At 37.7% G+C, this 20,775-nt stretch overlaps 1 protein-coding gene across 1 annotated transcript in view; it reads left to right on the top strand.

Annotated features, from left to right (window-relative positions):
- The window catches only part of LOC139709086 (adenomatous polyposis coli protein-like), a 115,349-nt gene that overhangs the window by 36,422 nt on the left and 58,152 nt on the right, over positions 1-20,775 (top strand). The window contains exons 2-4 of the mRNA XM_071621047.1: positions 2,856-2,934; positions 12,583-12,775; positions 16,802-16,925. Of these exons, the coding sequence (XP_071477148.1) occupies positions 2,866-2,934; positions 12,583-12,775; positions 16,802-16,925 (386 nt within the window). The 5' untranslated portion in view covers positions 2,856-2,865. The remainder of the gene's footprint in view (positions 1-2,855; positions 2,935-12,582; positions 12,776-16,801; positions 16,926-20,775) is intronic.

Below are 20,775 nucleotides of genomic sequence, written 5' to 3'. Positions count from 1 at the left end.
AGAGCCATCCACACAATACTGAAAGTACATTCACCCTGGATGACTAATACAAGATGCCCCACATGTGGTGGGTGCTATTCTGTAAATGGGGAATAAACTCATTAGCATTGTATGCTTGATTTCTCACACCTCTCTTACTTTTTGATGAAAGTATTAAAGCCAAAGGGGGCAGAGATATAAAGTGTGCGAGAAAATGAAACGGTTTGATATGCTTGATAGCGATCATCCAGCTAACATGAGTCAGTGCACTAAATTTGTCTGGATACATGTAAGAATGTGTTTGACATCACACATCTGCCACTTGATATATGCTGTAAACACAGATGGAAAGAGAGAGAGATTTTTAAAAAAAGATATAAAGTTAAAGAGAGAAAGAAAAAAAGAGTAAACAGGATGGAGAAATTTGTTGTATTGATCCATGTATGGATATTGTTGTTTTGCTGATGTCATTGATTTCTCTTACCCTGCTGCTTGCATGTTCGAAATACTTCTCAGTTGGAGAGAAAATACTTCTTAGTTGAAGAGAAAATAAGGTTGTAGAGGAATGCTGCTCAAGTGACATGAATTCACAAGCCTGGCAAGCTGGTGTAAGAAGATAAGAAAAAAGGGATAAAAGGAGGGACTTAAATGTGGTAGAAGACGTGTGCAGAAAGCGTGTGCAACTGCCTGATATTCATGCAGTATTGATCCAGTGCATGAGTCAGCACCGAGTGTGTTCATGCTCGAAGCAGATTCTCTTTCCAAAATCTTGCGAACACTTTGAGGTGTGTGCAGCATTGGTTTCCACACATGACAGGATAATGCCATGCGTTCAGGGGTCGGAAGCCCTGTGTTTTATTTCCAGCTTTATGAGGTGCTTTGCTAACCCCTTTAGTGGAGGGGGAAACCACACACTGACAGGTTTCTTGAATAGCCTGAGGGAGAAGTATCAATGCACTTATTTATCACATCAGAATCTATACCTGTGCTGCAGTACTCCAAAAAGAGCTTTGTCTTAGCCAAACTGGACAGTTCACAAAAGGTTGTAATGAATATTTCAAAGGATATAACCATCAGTGGAGTAAAAATTTAGTGACCTGATTGAGTTTGTGTATATTTTTAGTGTGATTTCTTCCTTAAGCTGAAAGAGAAAATATGACTTTGAAACAAAAAGTGATTCTTGCTCTTATACGCCAATGTTTCTGGGCCATAAGAGCAGAAGTTAGCAGCATACGGTTACACAAAATGTTCAAAGTAATAGTTGATGTGGTTAAATGAATGTTTCAAAATTATGAGATGTACTTTTTCATTTTTTAGAGATTTGGCATAGATATTAAAACACAAATAGGAGTCATTAGGTGTAATATGATTGTATATTAGAATATACTGAGAAAATTTTCTTTTAAGGAGCAGTCTGTACGTATAATGCAGTAAAATGCCTTTTGGATGTAAAATTTCTTTCTTTCATAAATGTTTATCTTTGGAGTTTTATTTGTCCGGAGAAAACATGGGAAACACATAATTCTTTTCATTATTTTCAAGGGCAAGTATGATTTTAGGAGCTCTGAATACTGTAAAATCTCAATGCTGAATTTGCCACATCCTTAAAAATATACTTGCTCTCATAAATGTATACTGTATAAGCTTTTATTTTCACGAGGGTTTAATTTTCGTGAATTTCGCGAATCACTATTTAATCGCGAATTTAACAACATGCGAAAATGTTGCCATACGCTGTGGTAGCAATTCATTTATGATAGCTTCGGTGTCGTTTCGCGAAAACAACATCTCGCGAAAACGTCTGGGACCTCCTAATTCGCGAAAATATCTGTACGCAAAAATAACAGCTTATACAGTACATGATACTGAAACTGATACAAAGGAAATCTTTCTAGCTCGGTCCTCCAAGCAGTTTGCCATTTCCCCTTCACATTGCTAGCCAGGAAATGTCTAATAGTTTGGTGCATATAATCCTGGTAGAAACAATAAGGAACTCTGTGAAAGGAGGGATGTAATTACTGGTGCCAAGACTTGGCCATAAACTTGCCAATAGAGAAGCAAGAGCAATTGTGCAATATGAGTTTTTGGTCATCACCAAAATGGATCTGAGGTTTGGAAAAAAAAATGGTTTGAGGTAGATGTATTTTGACAATAATCACATCCCAGGGATTAAGGCGGAGACAGACAGGCTGCACGATAGGCAGAACTGATGGGTATCCGAGAGCCATTTTCAGTATTCTGACAGGCTGTGTGACTTTTGGAGGATGCCTGGCATATAGTCAAGATACATAGTATATTGTACATTGATCACATACAGTTTATGATGTTTTGCATTGTTGTATACAAGGACCTATTTCATGTGTAGTCATTGAAATGCTCTGATAAACACACCTTGTCTTCCCATGACTTTTGTTGCTTTGTCATCAGGTCATAGTTTTATGATTGTATGATGGGATTGATTACAATTGCAAATAACATACAGATAATAAACCATCAGCAGAGTTTCCAAGGTTTTGTGGTATCACTGACATTAATACCTAAAGTGGTCTATGTAGTCTTTCAAGCTCTTTAATGATACTTGAAAGGAATACATCTGTTGTAAATGGCAAACTTTTATGAACTCAATATAACCAGATTAACCAAGGTGCAGAATAAAATTCATATATGTAATGCTGCAAACAATGAACCGACCCACTCCCCTCCCCCTCCCCTCCCCCACCCCCAATATCATGCCCTTAATGTGTTTGTGTGATATGGTGATTGTTAGTTTGAGAGTACTGGTAGTAATATTCATACGTGATGTGCTTGACGAAAAGGAATGGCAACATAACTAAATTTCTTGACCCCTTGTCTCTCTATTGACTTGCTGTTTGTAGGAGAGTAGCGATGTCGTCCTACGACCAGCTTCTCTATCAGGTGGAGTCCCTAAAGGCGGAGAATTCACATCTGAAAAAGGTGAGTTCAGTGGTTTCATGGAGATGTAGCCAACATAATAATATTTGATTCCAGATGAAAGCCATGAAAACTGAAATAATGCCTTTGTTGTTGTTGTTGTTGTTTTTGTTTTTGTTTTTGTTGTAATACTGAGAAAATACTATTGCAAAAATTGGTACCTTATGAATTTCAGTGTGTCAACTGACAGGATATTTCTGAGTGGCTGTAAAATGATATGGGGGTTACTATATTTCTGTGACATTATCACATAGAACCCATAGTACTCTCCTGCATGCAGAATATCACTTTTCAGTTGTTATTTTAAAGAAATGTTTTCCACACTATTGATATACAGTATATCAAGGATAAGATGTCTTAACACTTCATGGGACTGACACCAAAAAGGCCGCTTTCTTTTTAGAGTTTAAAGCAATTTCAGTTTTCAAGTCTGTGAGTGATAAAGAAAGAAAAGAAATAGATGGCTGCATACAAGGTATGATCACATGAGTGCTTCTCCAAGAGAGATTTCTGTATCTCAATCATGCTTTGATCATTAGACAATTGTGAATTGTTGTTGTTCAGCATTCTTTATTATATCAATAAACAATGTAACATGAAAGGCCTAGGTTGTCTCCTGGATTGAACAGGAGGCACAAGGCAAAGACAAAGGACAGTACAGAAAAACATGTAAATACATCATACATTGTAAAAAAAAAACACACTCAGTTACAGTTGCGTACTCACAAACAAATTTACCAAAGATACATTTATACACAAACAAATTAAAATATGCAATACATATATTTCATTTCAAAACATACCTTATTATCCAAATAATAAAACTTCATCTCATTCTATTATTTTCATTTCTTTATGTTTTACATAAATCGTTCTCATAAAACCTTCTCTCTCCCTCCCTCTCTCTCTCTCTTCTCTCTCTCTCTCTCTGCCTTCCCCTGCTTTTCTTATACCTTTCTTTTACTCCATTACCATTAATTCACTTTACACCTTCGTAACTTCTTCTCCAAAAAACTCTACTTTAACTTTCTCAATAAAAATAACAACAATTAATACCAAATCCTATAACATCGCATCTAACATATCATATACTGATAATGGACTAAGTCTCAAATTCTTTTTTCCATATATAAACCTAAACATAAAATCTTAACACTAAAAAAAAAAAAAAAACTTTACTAATAATATAAATGAATATACAATCATCCTATCTAAAATCCTCAACCGCCATACATTATAATTATACTCATGATAAATCGAACGCCAATACTTGTTTTCAACTTCACAGTGTAAGTAAAGCTTAAACATTCCAGGTGGGTTCTTTACGTGCATTATAGATGGCATAAGAGGAAACAATAGATATTTTGGACAGGGCCTGGATGTGGGGTTTCGTTTTTGCTTGTTTGTCTGCGAATCTTAGTATGGAACAGATTTTCTGTTTGTTTTCTTTCGTAACTAGTCCCCGGGAGCCAATTGCGAAGCAAATGAGATCAAACTTGTAACCATGGGATTCAATGTCTGCTTATTGTTCTTTAAAAAACAAACAAACAACAAAATCAAGACAATTAGCATCAAATTTGTTCAAGTCAAATAGACCTTGTAAGACATTTTGTCAGGAAGTAAAAGATGGTTAAAAGAAATAAAGACACGCTCATTTTTTTCCTCTGTTCGTTATTATCGCTAATTCATCCAAGCAAGAAAAAGAATTTAAGCAATGAAAAATCTTGAGACATACATGCACCCACATAAGATATTAACTAATGCTCTCCGGTGACTAGTGAAATTTTTGATCTTATTCAGTTGTCAAGAATGTGTAGACACCACATTCCATTTTTTACCATCTAAATTGCCATTGTATAATGTGGTCTGGCTGGCACTTCTTTGCACAAAAGAATTGTGCTGGGAAACAGCCGGTGTGCAAGACATTTCATGACATGATGGCTGGCCTGCCCACACATCACACGCTTGTCATGTGATGAATGGTTCACATGATTGATCCCTTCCAATTTGTGACGTCCACTACCCGGTTACCGTTCCCCCGGCAACCGAGCAAATTCGGAACATGCAATCAACTGCAGGAACTGCAGCATTCGATTCTTGGCGTCTCCCAGGAAAGGTTATCAATGATGTTTCATTGTAACAGATGATGGAGTCAGGAGGAAGACTGGTTTGTATGGAGCGCGATGTGATTTCCATCAAGGGGCCAACACAGAATTTCTGCAAGTTTCTCATGTAATGGCAGTAGTGAGAAGGTGCTCTAGATTTAGGTTTTAGATAAAACATCACCTATTCTTTTCTCCATTTCTTTTCAACCATTTCAACGTGATTTAGTGAGATAGCATGAATGTGTTACAATACTCATTCAACAGTATGAATGAGGGTTATGTATCATTTCTTTTCCAAGGAAAGCTGTGGAAACATTTCTTCGTACATACATGTTATGTGGTATTGTGACATTGCATGTAGAAAGTAAGTCTGGAGAATTCAGGAAGTAACCATAGAGCACCACCCACACAGCACTTCTACCTCTATATGCAGGATTGCTGCTGAAAAGGATAGTTTTGCCCATAGGTAATTTGTAGGGTTAAAGAACTTGGTCTTTCACTTACAGATTGCCAACACAACAGTCACAGTGTAGAAAATCAAATCATGATCACAGAAGCATATCTAAAAAGTGTAGCTTTCTCATTCAAGTGAAAGTTCTCTCCGTATACCAGCACATTGGTGTTCTATGTCTTTATATATATCATCATTAGATTTCAATGATAAAAACTATATGGAAGTATTATGATACATACTGAAATCAAAGTGCTTTATGTCACTGTGTGTTCATGATAGAAACCAGATATCAGTGTGAACAAAAAATGGAAGCAACGAGTCTTTCTTCCTGGGATTTCTTTCTTTCTTTCTTTCTTTCTTCCAAATTCTGTTTCAATAGTCTCAGGTTGTGAGCCCCCCCCCCCCCCCCCCCCCCCCCCCCCCCCCCACACACACACACACTCAAAATGTCCCAAGGTCCCCATTCTGTGTGGTATCATTGACAGTCTGGTTCCAGCTTATTCTTCCAAATCAAACTTACAGTTAGCATTCAAATTTTCATTTGTCATGATGTGCCTTCTGCACACGAAAGTTCAAATTCCTGTATTACTAATACATATGTAGTATACTTGTAAGTTTTTTATAGTCGGCAACTCATGAAAGTTTCATGTCGCGAAAAAAGCCGTTGGCTCCAATTTGCAAAAGTTTCATGCTGTGTATGTTTCTGGTTTTACAGTATGTAAAGCTGAAATTGTTAAGTACTTATTCAATTTGTGAACATGAACCCAGAAGATTATCCCCGTAACATGTATTCCCATGGGGCTTTTTAGCTGAGAGTGTGGAGGTGATGAGATGGCAGCATGTTAACAAACACACCATGCTGGGAATTTGGGTCATGGGGGTTGTGTGTGTGATGTGAGCTTGGGAATACCTGCACAATTGTGACATGTACCTCGATCCAGACTTCCACCACTTGAGGTAATTTGCTACACAGTAACTTGGTGAAGTTTGAAGTGCTCGTCCAGGTTGTAGTCAGTTAGACCAGGGCCCTGTTGCATAAAGGTTGAGATCAAACTCTACTTCAGAAAATCAAGTATAAGTCTCTGAATGCTCAGTTCTGATTGGCTGGTATTTGACTTATGTTTGATTTTCTGACTTATGTTTGATTGCATCTTTTTATGCAAAAGTGCTCAGTTACCAGAAATAAGCCACACTGCTCGAACTCTCTTTCACATTAAACTTTCTGCAGCATCAGTAAATACAGAGTTGTAAGCTATATATTTTCATCTCTCTAGTTTTTTCTTTGTAAGAATTAGTAAATAGGCCTTATAGATTTCTAATAATTTTTTAAAGATTTGATACAGAATGCTGAGTGTGTGCTATTTTCTCATTTTGATCCAAAATATGTTTGTCTGTTGTTTTTATGTGCATGAATTTTTTGGACACTTTGTAGGGGAATAACAGTAGAAGCAGTTCGTATCATTACACAGACTTTTGGATGGTGAATTGCCGCTAACATTTAAGATGGGAGAAATGTTTAGAATTATGTTTGATCAATGTGCAAAAATGACATTACATAGTCCACATTTAGCCCTTGGCCTCAGGTGATGAAGCACAGTCTGGTCATCAATGTTTCTTGTATTCATGATACATTCACAGCTACAATGAATCAACAAGTGCTGCTGATTTTGTTTTCCTTCTGTGTGTTTGTGCTCCTGTGTATGTATCTATATTGACTTTGTATGTTTGTATGTGTGTATTTTACTACACATGTGTCCTTCTTTCTTTGTGTTTGTGTGGCAATGTTATCGTGTATTTTCACATTTCTCAGAGAGCTGAGGAGGTTGCAATAGTAACCATGCTGATAGTTCTTGTGATGATGACTGAAGATGACATGTTTTGCTCTTACTGGCATCCAGGTTACCCCCTCCTGTGTAGCTATGACCTCTGAAACACCGGCTGTGTGTTGTGTGTAAAAATGAACCAAATGATTGGTAGAAGCAGACATGTCATCCAAAAGAGTGATCTATCTTGTAGACTTGGTCTTTTTTTTTCTATTTTGTAGTTTCTTTGTCCTTTACTTTGCAAAACATTTCACATGTTGAACTCAAGTGATGTGAACATCAATATTGATTTTTGGACGCCAAACTAAAAAGCAACCAAGAGCATTTGAACTGAGCGAAGGCCATTCAAAGGAGGATCCAGTGGAGGAGAAATTGCTCTCCTCTTCTAACCCCCCCCCCCCCCATGATGCTGGAAATATGCAAATACTGAAAATCTATAGCTACAAAGAGTGCTGGTGTAAAGGGACCAAAAATCCTCCAATTTGAAGACAAAAGAATTTGAGATGACTTCCTACATTCCAATTCATGAATCATAAACTAAAAAAGAAATCAGTTCTCTGTTGGTGATCAGACTTTTCACTCAGTGCAGGAAAGGGAAGATAGGAAGAGGAAATTACTAAAAGCTGCAGCTGACAGCGGACATTGCTTTATGCAATCTCTCCACCAACTTGCCATATTGAAAAAAAAAAAAAGATTTAAAAATCCAATATCGCCCTCATGCATGCGTGATGTAGTAGTTTGAGAGCGGATCGTACCGGTGCCTGATATGTGTGGATTAAATTTAGGATGTTATACGATCCCACAATGGTTTTTCTCCCTTTGCTCTTAAAACCATGGAGCATGGAGAGAATCAAGTTACCCACCAAGCCCACGGCCATTGCTTCCTCTGGTTGAAATATAGGGCCCAGCTCTGTCTGCTGAGAAACTGGGGAGGGGGAGAGAGAAAAGTCGAGCGAGCATGATATCAAAACCATGTTTACTGGTGCCTGATGCACAGTAAGCTATCCCTTGCAAATTTTAATCACTGCAAATTCCTAGACAGTGACATATTTATGGGTCCAACGTGTGATAGAAAGAAGGGACTTGTCATACATCACATCCTCAATTCAGAGACAAAGAGGATGTGATTAGTTGTTGTCAGCATATTATATGTCAGAATCAGAATTACAGTTGGAAAAAAGTAATAATTCACATCCGTAGTGTTTCTTTTTTTTTAGTAATCCCTCATCTGCTAAGCAGACTCTGTTTGGTTTATTTTTATATCTTCTTAAAAATAAACAATACATTGTGTTCCCACAAAATACATGTACATAACAAGCACGAAAGGGCTTCCCCCTCCCCCACATGTCACCCCTCCCGGAAAAAAAAAAATCTACAGTGAAAATTGTACATGAATGGTCATTGTGATGACATTGTTGATATACAGTAAAAGGTTTATTGCCACTTGGTCTAATATCAGATGGTTTATTTCCCAGTTCGTCTAACACCACAACGGCTAAACTCATTTGGTCTGCTATCAATTTTTTCTAATGCATGTTTGGTCCAATCCTCGCTTGGTGTAATGCCCAGTTTGGCTAATTATCGTTTCGTCGAATGACCAGATGGTCTAATTCTTATTTTGTGTGCTTGGATTTTTTCCCACTCTGCCTAATGGATTGTAAGTATTGGACCAAATGGGAATAGGTCATGTGGAAGTAGACGATCTGGTAATGAGGTTAAGTGGCAATTGGACTAAATGGTCATTAGACGAACTGGTTGTAGACGAAACAGGATTAGACCATGTGGGTTGAGACTAAATGGCTATTAGATGAAGTGGGAGTAGACCAAGTGATAGATGACCAATGTAGGAGAGCAGAAAGAGAGAGAGAGAGGGGAACATGAAGGAAACTTTAAAAAGTTAATGATAGTTGGAATTGCATATTTCCAAGAAAAAAATGAGTTCTTAGCATCGATATGGAATTGAAAATAATTTAGTGATGAGTTTATCCACAATATAACGCTATGTAATTGATAAAAGAAAAGAAATATTAAGTACTATTTTGGTTCTGAAGAATCTGCAAATTTTCAACCCTGTTTTGTTATAGCCTGGACCCCTCAGGTCAGTGCAAAGGTGGCTATTGTTTCATAGAAATAAGAAGAAATTAGATAAGGGGCTTTTCAAAATGGGCTGCAGCAGCTTTCTGAACGTTAAATATCATGTTCAAGTTAATTTAGAATATTGAGCATTTCACCAAATTTTGATAAAGAATAAAGTTATGGGACTTCAAAGTTTCACATATTTGTTCAAAACAGTGATGTACATTCATAGTTATAGGTGAAAATTATACGAAATACTTCACAACTCGTCAAGTGTGGTCTGAAAAAAAGAGAGTTGGTTTTTTGTTGTTGTTATTGATAAAGTAGTTATTGTAGCCCTCTTTCCCTTAAGAATCATCTAATTACAAACTGAACAAAAATTTGGTATGAAGGATGTAAGCCTGTCATGATGCCATTTGGAGGAAGGAAATTAATATGAAAATCAGTGAGGTATATTATTTTTCAAGGATTTTCCTTAAAAGTGAAAACATAGTTTTGGTAAGGGTTTGAGAACCCGTCTGGCACCATTTCATATTAGCTTGCAATATATCGAAAGAGTCTACCAACAAACTTACCTGGCTGACACGATTTGACGGGATGATGAGTCGTTTTGAAGTATTTCGAGATAAAAAATAAAGAGTCGGTAAACCAACTTTTATTGCAGAAGGATTCAGACTAACTCGGTCTCAGGGAAAACTCAACCCTATTTGAGACAATTTACACACAGTTCGTGATCGCCATACTGAAAACACAATCAAAGACGCTTGATAAACAACAACTTCAAAGACAGCGCGTCTCAGATGATGTGTGTAATACGCATGAGGACTGCGCTCTGTCCATTTGTTTTGTACAGGATTAGCGCGCACTTGCCTATTTTTTCAATTAAGCATCTTTGGTATCAACTCGGACCATAACTGTGACTAGCCAGAATGTGAGGAAGCGCTACAGGCCGCTCCCATAGTACAACACTATACAATAAAGAGGGACAACTCATCTTGCCGTCAAAGCGAGGCCGAGTTGTACCCGAGTCTGAGTTTAGTCTGACCCCGATCAGGTAAATTCTGAGACTGCGACTCCGGCGAACCTTTTTGGTTATTATTTCACATTTTCGTCGTTACCCATCAAATATCTTGTTATTGCAGTGTTATTCCACACATTTCTTAGGCATATGTGCACATTTGGGAGTGAAATTTGACAACTTTTGCAGGCGTACCAGAACTATGTTTTGGCTTTAAAGAATGGAGCACAAGAAAGCAATCATACCCTTCATTCATCAGCAAATTCTGGCGAAGGGGAGTTTACGACCATTTGAAGATCGGTAAAAGTGCAATGTGACTTTTAACTTTTGTAGAGTGCAAGTTTTGTTTACAACTGGTCGTGAATTGCATGCATTGATGTGCTTCCGCAATCTGAGATGAAATCTGTCGTTAAGGAAACCTACTTTAATTTCTTACCTTCGTGGTATCGGGCCTCCTGAAATTGCAGAACTTGTTAGTGTCTTGGGTGGCTGTTTTTGTTTCTGATATTGATTAATTCAATGTTACCCCACATGTGTTAATGCTCTTTATGTATTTGTTGATATTGGAGACTGTTGTGTTTACTTGCCCAAATGACGGCAGGCCAATAGGCAAGGAGAGAGAGATATAGCCGCATTGTAATATATTGATTCATGACTCACGGCTTCAATTTTCCTGCATCTGGGTCATCCAATTCTCAATTGTCTCAACCCAGATACTACCCTGGTTTAAATTACCCACTATATTCTCTCTCTATCTCTCTCTATCTCTCTCTCTGCATCTTCCTAGCCTTTTCTCTTTCTCTATCTCTCTCTCTCTTTCTCTTTATGTTCATGTTAGCCCTTTATCTATTTCCTTATATCTCATACTCCACCTCTTGCTATATTCCACTGTCTTTCAGGTTGCGGATCTACTTCTATCCCTCACTCTCATTTAAGAGCTCTCCAGCCAAACTGATGCGATAGTTTAAGGATGAATATTCAGTTGACGAGTGACAGTTGATTGAGTAGGAAGCATGAGATGTTGGAGTGGGGACCAGCTGTCGGGGCTGCCGTTGGAGAGACGTGTGTCTTCATGAATCTATGTATTGTGTTATTACAGTCTGGAGACCTGTGCAGAGTTTTTGCGTGTGTTTTAAGGGTGAAATTTCACTCTCGTTTGAATATGTGATCAAGCAGACTGCACAATGAAAAGCTGATTAAAACTAGCATGGAATTGTGATTTGAAGTGTCACATACTTAGCAGAATAGTAATTATGGTCATAATCACATATACATCAGATGAGCTGATGATGTCTCAGCTCCCAGGTCTCCTATTCACTTGCACAGGAAAACAAAATCCTCACTAGATTTCCTTTTATTTTGTCATGAGTTGCTCAAGAGGGGGAAAACCACTGATCCTATCCTTTACATGAAATTCTTCTGGTCCAACATTGATTTAACAATAGTGACATTTTGAATGGGGATTATGGTTGTGTATAAACTACGATGATATTTAGTAAACTTAGTTTTGAGATGACGTTATCGTGGCTTATTCCAATTTGCAAAATTGATTTTGTTACATAAATTTCAAATTAACATGTGAACATTTATAAGTTCCATAACTGCTTATTTTCATGTTTGTCTTTCCTTTCAGCTTTCATTGCTGTTTTTCACAGTTCTACTTGAACACAGAAAGCAGCTTCCCTTTCATTTTTGCTGAATGATTTTTCATCCATACAGGGCAGAGACTTGGCTACAGCTTTACTGTTATGGAAATATCATTGAGTAAAATGTGTGGTACATTTCAGACATGTGCGTCATTAGATGACACTTGATACTAGTGATACTAGTACATCATTTGAGTATGAAGTCTTAGCACTGCCATTCTATTCTATTTTATCATGATTTCAGCTGAATTTCAGTTGAGAGGTCAGGGAAATAATTGTTCATAAGACTCCAGGGAAGATGACATGAATGAATAAAGAATATGATGGCAATGTTTATCGACACAAGATTGGAATGCTTATGGTGCTGTCCATGTGTGTTTTCCAAGGGTTGGGGCTTCTTGTACACTGCTGTATTATATAGTACAAAGTTCCATGAAAAAAAAGTCACCAAATCTCTGTCTTATATGAGGTTGATGATAATGAAAGGCATAATGTGCTATGCTGTTGGTTGGTTGCCTCCTTTCTCCAGGAACTCCAAGACAACTCCAGCCAGCTGAACAAGTTGGAGACAGAATCCTTCACCATGAAAGACGGCATGAGCCACCATCACTCAAGCAAGCAGGAGGAGGAGCTTCTCGCTCAGGCTGCCATGCACGGCGTTGGCATGGCAACCACCACGTCTTCAGCGGGATCAGGAGCAGGGGCCAGCTTCCAGTCAAGCAGTGAGTGACTCTATTCTCTCTGAGTTGTGTTTAGACATCCCCTGATGTTCAGAAAGTGATAGTATCCCAAACTAGTCCATTTTCTTTCCCAAAGGGCAATACTGTTATTTGAAAATGAGGATGTGACAAGAAAGATTTTTTGGGGATGTTAATGCTATCAAAGGATTCTTAAAGCCTAAATATTACTTGGCAACAGAGGGATGCTGTATGAAACCAATGACTGCATGATTTGATCACATGCATGTAGCATGTTTATACATCTGTGTACTGAATATTTAACTTGTATGAAATTGTTTTGTTGTCACTGAGTTGCAAGATTGTTTGAGATTTTCCCAGTACAATTTTGGAGTACACTGATGATTTCATTCACGATTTATCCAGTACAATGTTGGAGTACACTGATGATTGTATTCACACAATGTAAGGAGAATTTAAGTAATTTGTGAACTTGCATTCTGACAGCATTGTCTAGATGAGAAGCATGTCCCCCCCTCCCAAAAAAAAAGAAGAAAAAAAACCCAAACCCCCCCCCAAAAAAAAAAAACCAAACAAACAAAAAACAAAAAAACAAACACACACACACACACACACAAAGAAAGAAAACCCCAAACAAGAATCAAACATAAAATGTTATTCAAGTAGAGAAGATTTTTACCAAGGAAGAGATTTTGGTTTGCTGTAAAGTGAGTCCCCCCCCCCCCCTCCCATTCATGATCTCATGCATTGTTCAGTGTTTGAATGATAGGCCTGGCATTGTGTCACAGAGAGTGGGCAGTTTCATGTTGCTATGATGGTTCTAGTCAGACCTTAAAGCAGAGACTCCAACTCTCCCGTTTTCGACGGGAGATCTCCCGCCGAAAGCCCATTTTTGCACAATCTCCCGTTCTCCCGTTTGAGATTTGATTTCTCCCGCCCTGGCTCTGTGTCTCCCGGTGGAAAGGATTTCTTACTTATTTCTATCGTATGTTGAAAAAATAAGCCTCAGATAGCACCAGAGAACACCTAGAATCCTAGGAACTTCGCGCTTCGCACATATCAACTTGGAGTCTCCCGTTTGCTAGGGGTGTCGGGCGGGAGAATCTCCAGATCAGAAGGAGCTTGGGGTTGGAGTCTCTGTTAAAGGTAGGGGATACCTTTTACAGACCTCCCAAAATGCAGCAAAACATTAAATATGAACCTCAGGGGACTTGTTTAGGCCACTGCTGAGAAATTTGGAAGTCGACAGTTATCTACAATTTGAATAATGCACAAAACTCAACTACTCAGTAGTTCTGTGTGTCAGCCACACTTAAGCCTTTTTGTTGCAGTCTTCTGTATTTTTTATCTATAAACACAAATCTAAAAGTATAAGAGCTGATGTAATAACATATAAATTGTGTGGCAAGAATGTATATAGAAATGTTTGTAAGTTTTGATGAACTTTCTGCACAAAATATACATGATGGACACACATGCAGTGCATGGGTCTGCAAAGGTAGCCTAGTAATGTACTGGAATTTACGGTGAGCCCCGAAAAAAATTCAATTCAAAATCTAACGGTCAATAAAAGTGTACTTAATGTTACCTGACACTTTCAATACTTTATGGGAGTTTCTAAAATGATACTCTCTTCAACATACCACTGTATTTATACAACTCTTCATTTAAGGCATGCAAATGGGATTCCCTACCTTTAAGACCCTGTTTACAGTGGGCAAAAGGCTGGCCTTCATTTTGATGTAAACACATGAAAATTGAAATGGGGTACCAAAAGCTTTTTTTTTTTTTGTGGGGGGGGGGGGGGCGGGGATGGGGTATCAACACATCGTGGTATAGAGGACTGTTGTTTTTGTAGTGAAGAAATCATTTTCAGTGATTCATTTGCCAAAATCTTATCTTTAAAGCTATTACCTTACCTGTACACTAAATTTCCCTGTTTTGGTATGGCTGCCAGCTGTCATATCAGGTGACACAACATTTGCTTCTGCAACAGTTGCTCCAGTCTTATTTTCTCCAAGGACTCAGGGTTAGGGTTAGGGTTGTGATAGGGTTTTAGGTTTAGTTTGATGTGAGGATTAGGATTAGGGTTAGGGTTATGTGTGTGGGTAGAATTTATGTTTGGCTTTATCTGTTTCTGCAAGATTCATTGTCTTGTATTCAGATAACATCTTTATGGGACTTACCGGTAATATCTACAGATGAGTAGATACAGTGTACTACAACAATGTATACAGCGTACTTGTTCCATCTTTACATTGAAGCATGAGAGTTGAATCTGTCAAATAATTTTTCCTTGTCATTTGATTCTGTGTCACTAAAACCAACTGAAGAAGAAATATACCAGTCATGCCCACACAGCAACACTTGCAAGAGTGTGCACTTCATCAAGCAAGAAGTGGATTGTTTTAACTCCATGGACTCTCTATCAGGCCAATTCCATTCTATTGATCAACTGACAATTACTGTAAAAGTAGATATTTTCGCACAACTAATTTTTCGCGCTCAGCTGGAGAAGAAGAGTTTCGTGTTTTTAATTCTGCGATATCAAGACATCAACTACAGGAACATATGGCAAGCAAAAATATTCGCGTGCTAGTTTCTGATTGCGCGAAATACGCGAAAATTTCAACACTGCAAAAATTTCCACTTCTACAGTAGTGGTTTGTTTGTATGCCAGTTTCACTAAATGCTTGATTTATTTGCTATGTAGAGAATCTTATCTTATACCGAAATGGTTCAGTATGAAATGTATGGACATTAAAAGAAAATTGAGAAATAAAAATAATCAGGTACATATCATTTGATGTAACAGTAAACTTCATTTTGTGTAGCCATAACACCAAAATGTACATTATAGATGAAAAATTTACAGGCTTTTAAATGAAAAATGAATACTTTCAGAAGGGAGAGATACTGAAATAGCTTAAGTTAATTTGCTGAAGCCAATGGGCAAGCTGAAATTTTTGGTTTCAAGATTGGTATCCAGAGGCAAATGTCACATCTGGACAAGCCACTAGCAACTGCATGAAATTGCTGAAAGATGGGCGAAGTTTAACTTTGTAGAGAGCGTATAGAGTACAGTTTTCATGTGTATGTGGTATATTGCAAGATTCCGCAGCAGACCCGGCTTCATGTTCATGATGAAACAACTGCCTGCCAGAATCTGTGTGCAAATACGCCCAATTGGGAGGGATGATGTCCCCAAGTTGCCGCCGAAAGTGGGTCAGGAGATATTGCAATGTAGACGCCATGTCTGCGTGGTGGCGCATGACGGAGAAAGGGAAGGGCCCCTCTCTCTCCCTTCTCCAATATGGATTTGATGGCTCTTTGATGTTTATGAGACTATGAATAATTTGGGGTGAGTTTGACACTGCTCGCATATGTGATGAAGTAACGACAGCAAAGCGTTTTCAGACAGTTCCTTGCAGAAGAAAAAAAAAATAGCAGTGTAAGAGGTCATGCATCATGAGACATCCTGCTGTAATTAGTTTGGCTAATTAACCCTCTCCAAGCTGCTACCTGTGAATGCTACGGACGTATCATGTGGTGGAGTTGACGTTGGCATCGACAGGAGTGATATTCAGCTTGTGAAAAGCAGCATTATCATTCTGCACACATCTACTAGGAGTTATTCTTAAGCCAAAAGTCAAATATCAAAAAAGAAATAGAAGTACCACAGACAACAATATTGTAGACAACTTTTCCTCATTCGCCACATATTTGCAAAATATTTGGTAATCTTGTTATGCATCTTAAAAAAGCTTTATGATTTTTCGTTATTGTCCCACATGCATTGCCTGTTCTCCATCTACAAGTATCCCCCTGATTGTTCTATCAAACCTTTCTGAGTTTCACATGTGAATGTTGGCGGTCCTTCTTGTTTTTGTTTGTTTGTTTGTTTATTTGTTTGTTTTGGGTGGTTTTTTTTAGGCAACTCACTGATATTTTTTTTTTTATAGATAGGACAGAAGTACATTTCTGTTTGGCTAGAATGATCGGGCTATATGCCTATCCAGTTACACTTGCATTCTCTATTGTATTTCACAGGTAGTGCAAAGCTTGCAGGCAAAGCTCACAGTCTGCTGACAGCAATAGCATCAGGTGGGACTGAAGCTTGCCTGAGGCCCACAATAGATTTCTTCAGCAGAATAAAGGAGCTAGAACGAGACAGGTTTGTACTTAGATGTAGTTTATGTGTTTGTGTGTATGTGTTTCTTTGTTTTGTGATGGGCATTTTTGGTATTTGTTCTTATTTATATTTACAGTAAACCAATGAGCACATGCTTGGTGTCTACCTTGGCAAGAATTAGTACAAAATGGAGGATATCTATCAGTGCCTGGCTGACTTATGCAATATTTTTGTTGATTGGAAACGATTAAAAAAAAATACAACAAAATATTAAAGGTACAAAGTATCCTGTAGTCATCCTGAGATATCTTGTAGTGCTGTACATCTTCTGTGTTTGAGAAAAGCAGACTCCTCTGGTACAACAAAGTGACTAAATGCACAAGACTTTGCTTGAGTTTGTGTGTGTATTTATTCATTTATTAAAAAAAAGGATATATTCAAGAAAAAAAAAAGGAAGAAAAATGCCAAACTGTTGCATCTTTGATATCTTCATTTCTTTTTCTTTTATTAAGAATTTTTTCTAACTACCCATAAAGATCATTTTGTTCTTCATGTGGTGTTCAAGTGTCATTCTCTGTCATCTTCCAGCGTCTTCTTTCAGGAATCTGTCTTGTCCAGCAGTATTAGTCTGTGCTGCAACTTGTACATTCATGCTCCTCAATGATGCGGCATCCTCAAGCAATATCCCGATGGAAATGCATTGTTTATTGGGGAAATATGTTTTACCTGTGTTTATCGCATCTCATTTTCCCATGACACCAGAGTGTCTTCCCTTCCTTCCTATCTCCGTCTTAAATCGTTAATTTGCCGTGCCTGCTGGACTCTGTCGCCGCCACACCCTGTGACTGACAGCTGGACATATATCATAATGATGATATTCTCTATCAGTGGACCCATTCACACTTATGGTGAAATATATGTACTGCTGTATTTGAAATGCCGCAGTACTTTGTGCAATATTTCGTAATGTGAATCCAAATACACTGCAAAAATACTTTGCAGAATACCATGGTATTTAGGGCGTTAATTCAAACTTTGCATGAAATATGCATGTGAGGTTCGAGTGTGAATCATGTCACAAAATACCATCACACTGTGGTGTATTTCTCACATGATCCGACATACCTTCTGTCTTCTTCCCATAGGAGATATATGTGTGATGTGTAGTACGTACCTCAGAAAAGTGTACTTCTAGGCCAGAAACAACATGGTAAATTTCATGAATGAGAACAGCACCAACTGAAGTATAGTGGTATATATTATTATGGTATTTTGCCAGAGAACAGTGAGAATGAATTACCATGATATCTTATACCAACTTAACCCATTGAGGACGGACTGATTTTTCTACAACACACATTTCCCATAGACACCTGCCCAAGTATACTCAGGACTCGTCCTCAGTGGGTTAATTTTAATGTGAATGCACCTAGTGATGATATCGTCTATCTATGGGAGTGAAAGTCTTCATCTGAGGGCAGCTGCTTCCTTATGACCAAGCCTATTTCTCACCACACCCATCTCATCACTCTAAGCAGAAATTTAAAAATTGTCGTCTTAAGTACCCAAGGCATCTAATTCTAGTGAGGTGTTTCCACCCATTGAATTGATCCCATGACAGCGTATTCACCACGATGATGAGCTTAACAGTATTGGCATAAAGCCCCACAGCATGGAATTTTTATTGAATCATTTCTTTATTCAAGAAAATGTTTAACATGCATCACCAGGTCAATTATCCATTTAGATAATTGCAGGTAATCATCAAAAGTTACAAATCACAATTTTAAGAACATATAATACAAATAATATCCGTGATACTAATGCACCGATATCAGCAATAATATTAACTCTAGCAATCATTATAACAATTATATCAATTCTATAAACTGAAAATATATTCATACAAACATGCAGACTTTAAAACATTTCGAGGGAGATTAAACATAAAATATCTATCATTACATAAATCTTACGGACACTTGGATTTATTTTCTTCACACATATGCACTCGGGTGATTGTAATGTGTCCACTCCATAGTGAAGAGAAATTTTCAAGTGATTTCTTGTTTGTCTGACACGATCAACTTTGACATTACTGACAGTGGAACCATTGCAGTGCATTTTAATTGTGAAGCCTTGCAGGTTCCAGTGATTCAGATTGTATTTTGCCTGTTAGAATATATATTGAAAAATGCACTACCAGTTTCATATAAACAGCACAGTCTGAATGAGAATTCCCGTAAAAGACAAGGTTGTATCAAATATCTATGAAGAAAGTCAATGAGGGAAGCTTGAGCAAATCAAGAGTAAGGATAGAATGACTGCGATGGCCTGTGTAGGAAAAATCATCAAATGCCCGTCAGTGAGGGCAGATTAAACAGTCAGAGAATTGAAGCTAACTTTCACTGGACAGTGCATATTAGCCATGCTGGTCGTATGAGTCTGGGCATTATTCCTGATATACTCCTTTTTTTTCTTTTCTTTTTTTTTATGCAAAAATATGATTATCATTGATTTTGTGGTGAAGGACTTGATTTCTGCTTCTTGAAAGTAAGTTTTCATAGGAAATTATGAAATTATGTCCTTGACATCTCTGAAGCAGGATCCAAGAATTTGTGTTCCTATGAAAAGAAAATATTATTGTATAAGATATTATATAAAATAAATATGTCATCTACAGTAACAAAACAATTTGAGAGTTCTCTAAACAATGCAGCAATATTGCTTTGCCCCAAGACTGTGTATGTAGGTGACTTGATGACATTGAAACGGTCATGATGTTCTTACGATATGACTGATTATGCTCAAATATCACAGAACTGTTGCTTTTGCTACATTGCTCTATTCATTCAAGTCATTTTTATTTGGATGAGGGGAGGGGAGAGAGAGGGAGGAGGGATCCACCCAGTAAATCCTGAAGACAAAACGCAACAGTAGAAATTGAGACACCCTTGAGCAGACATGGAGGGACTGACTTCATGCTTGGATTTACTCTCTGTGAGACTCTGTATGCCAGCCGCATTGATAGGACTCTCATTAATAAGGCATCTGTTTTTCGTTGTCATTACCTGATGACTCATGGGAGACTGTGTGATGGAGGCATTTCGCCCTCACTTCCCCATTTTCTTGTAATTTTGTTTCATTATGGAAAGCTAGAAACATGACGACAGTCTCCCCTTTTCCCTTTTTTTGTTTTTCCTTCGGGGTTTATTATCGTGATCACCTAAACAGAAATGGATTTCTGTGGGCGCATTCGACTAAGTAGGGCCCCAAAATTATTGTTAGTTTATTACGAGTGGAGCCGTGCACGCTTTTTCTTCCATGTCTGCAGTGCCTTGACACTTTATTGATCAGAAAGGTGCCGATAAAATTTTCTGGTTTACATCACAAATTGGCAATCCTCTACATCTTACTTTGCACTGTGATGCTGTGGTAACAAAATACCATAACAAGAGCATGTCTCGTTCCAAGAAGATATTGTTCAAAGGTATTCCTTAGAATCAGTAGGAAATTAGTGATAAGGAATGCTTACTATTAGATACTATACCCAATTTTATGCTAGAATTAATGTGTATTTTTCATATTGAATTTGACAGGATGATATCTTCTCTATGCACTTATGACACAAGAATTGTATATTGCTAAACAAGAAGTAAAATTGGCTTTGCACCTACAGAGATTCAATTGTAAATAAAGAAACATTTTTTCTTTGAACTGGTATTTTTCTCCTTCATTAAGTTTATGGAATTGGAATAGACTACCTCTATGCTTCATATTACATGAGAAGATACTTAACGTCATCTCATAGGCACACACAGACACAGACACACACTTTTTTTTTGTTTTCAATAATCTTTATTTGATTTCTATAATTTGATTTCTATAATTT

This window comes from Diadema antillarum, unplaced genomic scaffold, assembly GCF_040938485.1.
Source record: "Diadema antillarum isolate AM-2024a unplaced genomic scaffold, OU_Dant_1.0 seq00001405_RagTag, whole genome shotgun sequence".
NCBI classification, from domain to species: Eukaryota; Metazoa; Echinodermata; class Echinoidea; order Diadematoida; family Diadematidae; genus Diadema; species Diadema antillarum.
This window is presented reverse-complemented; position numbering and strand designations above follow the sequence as displayed.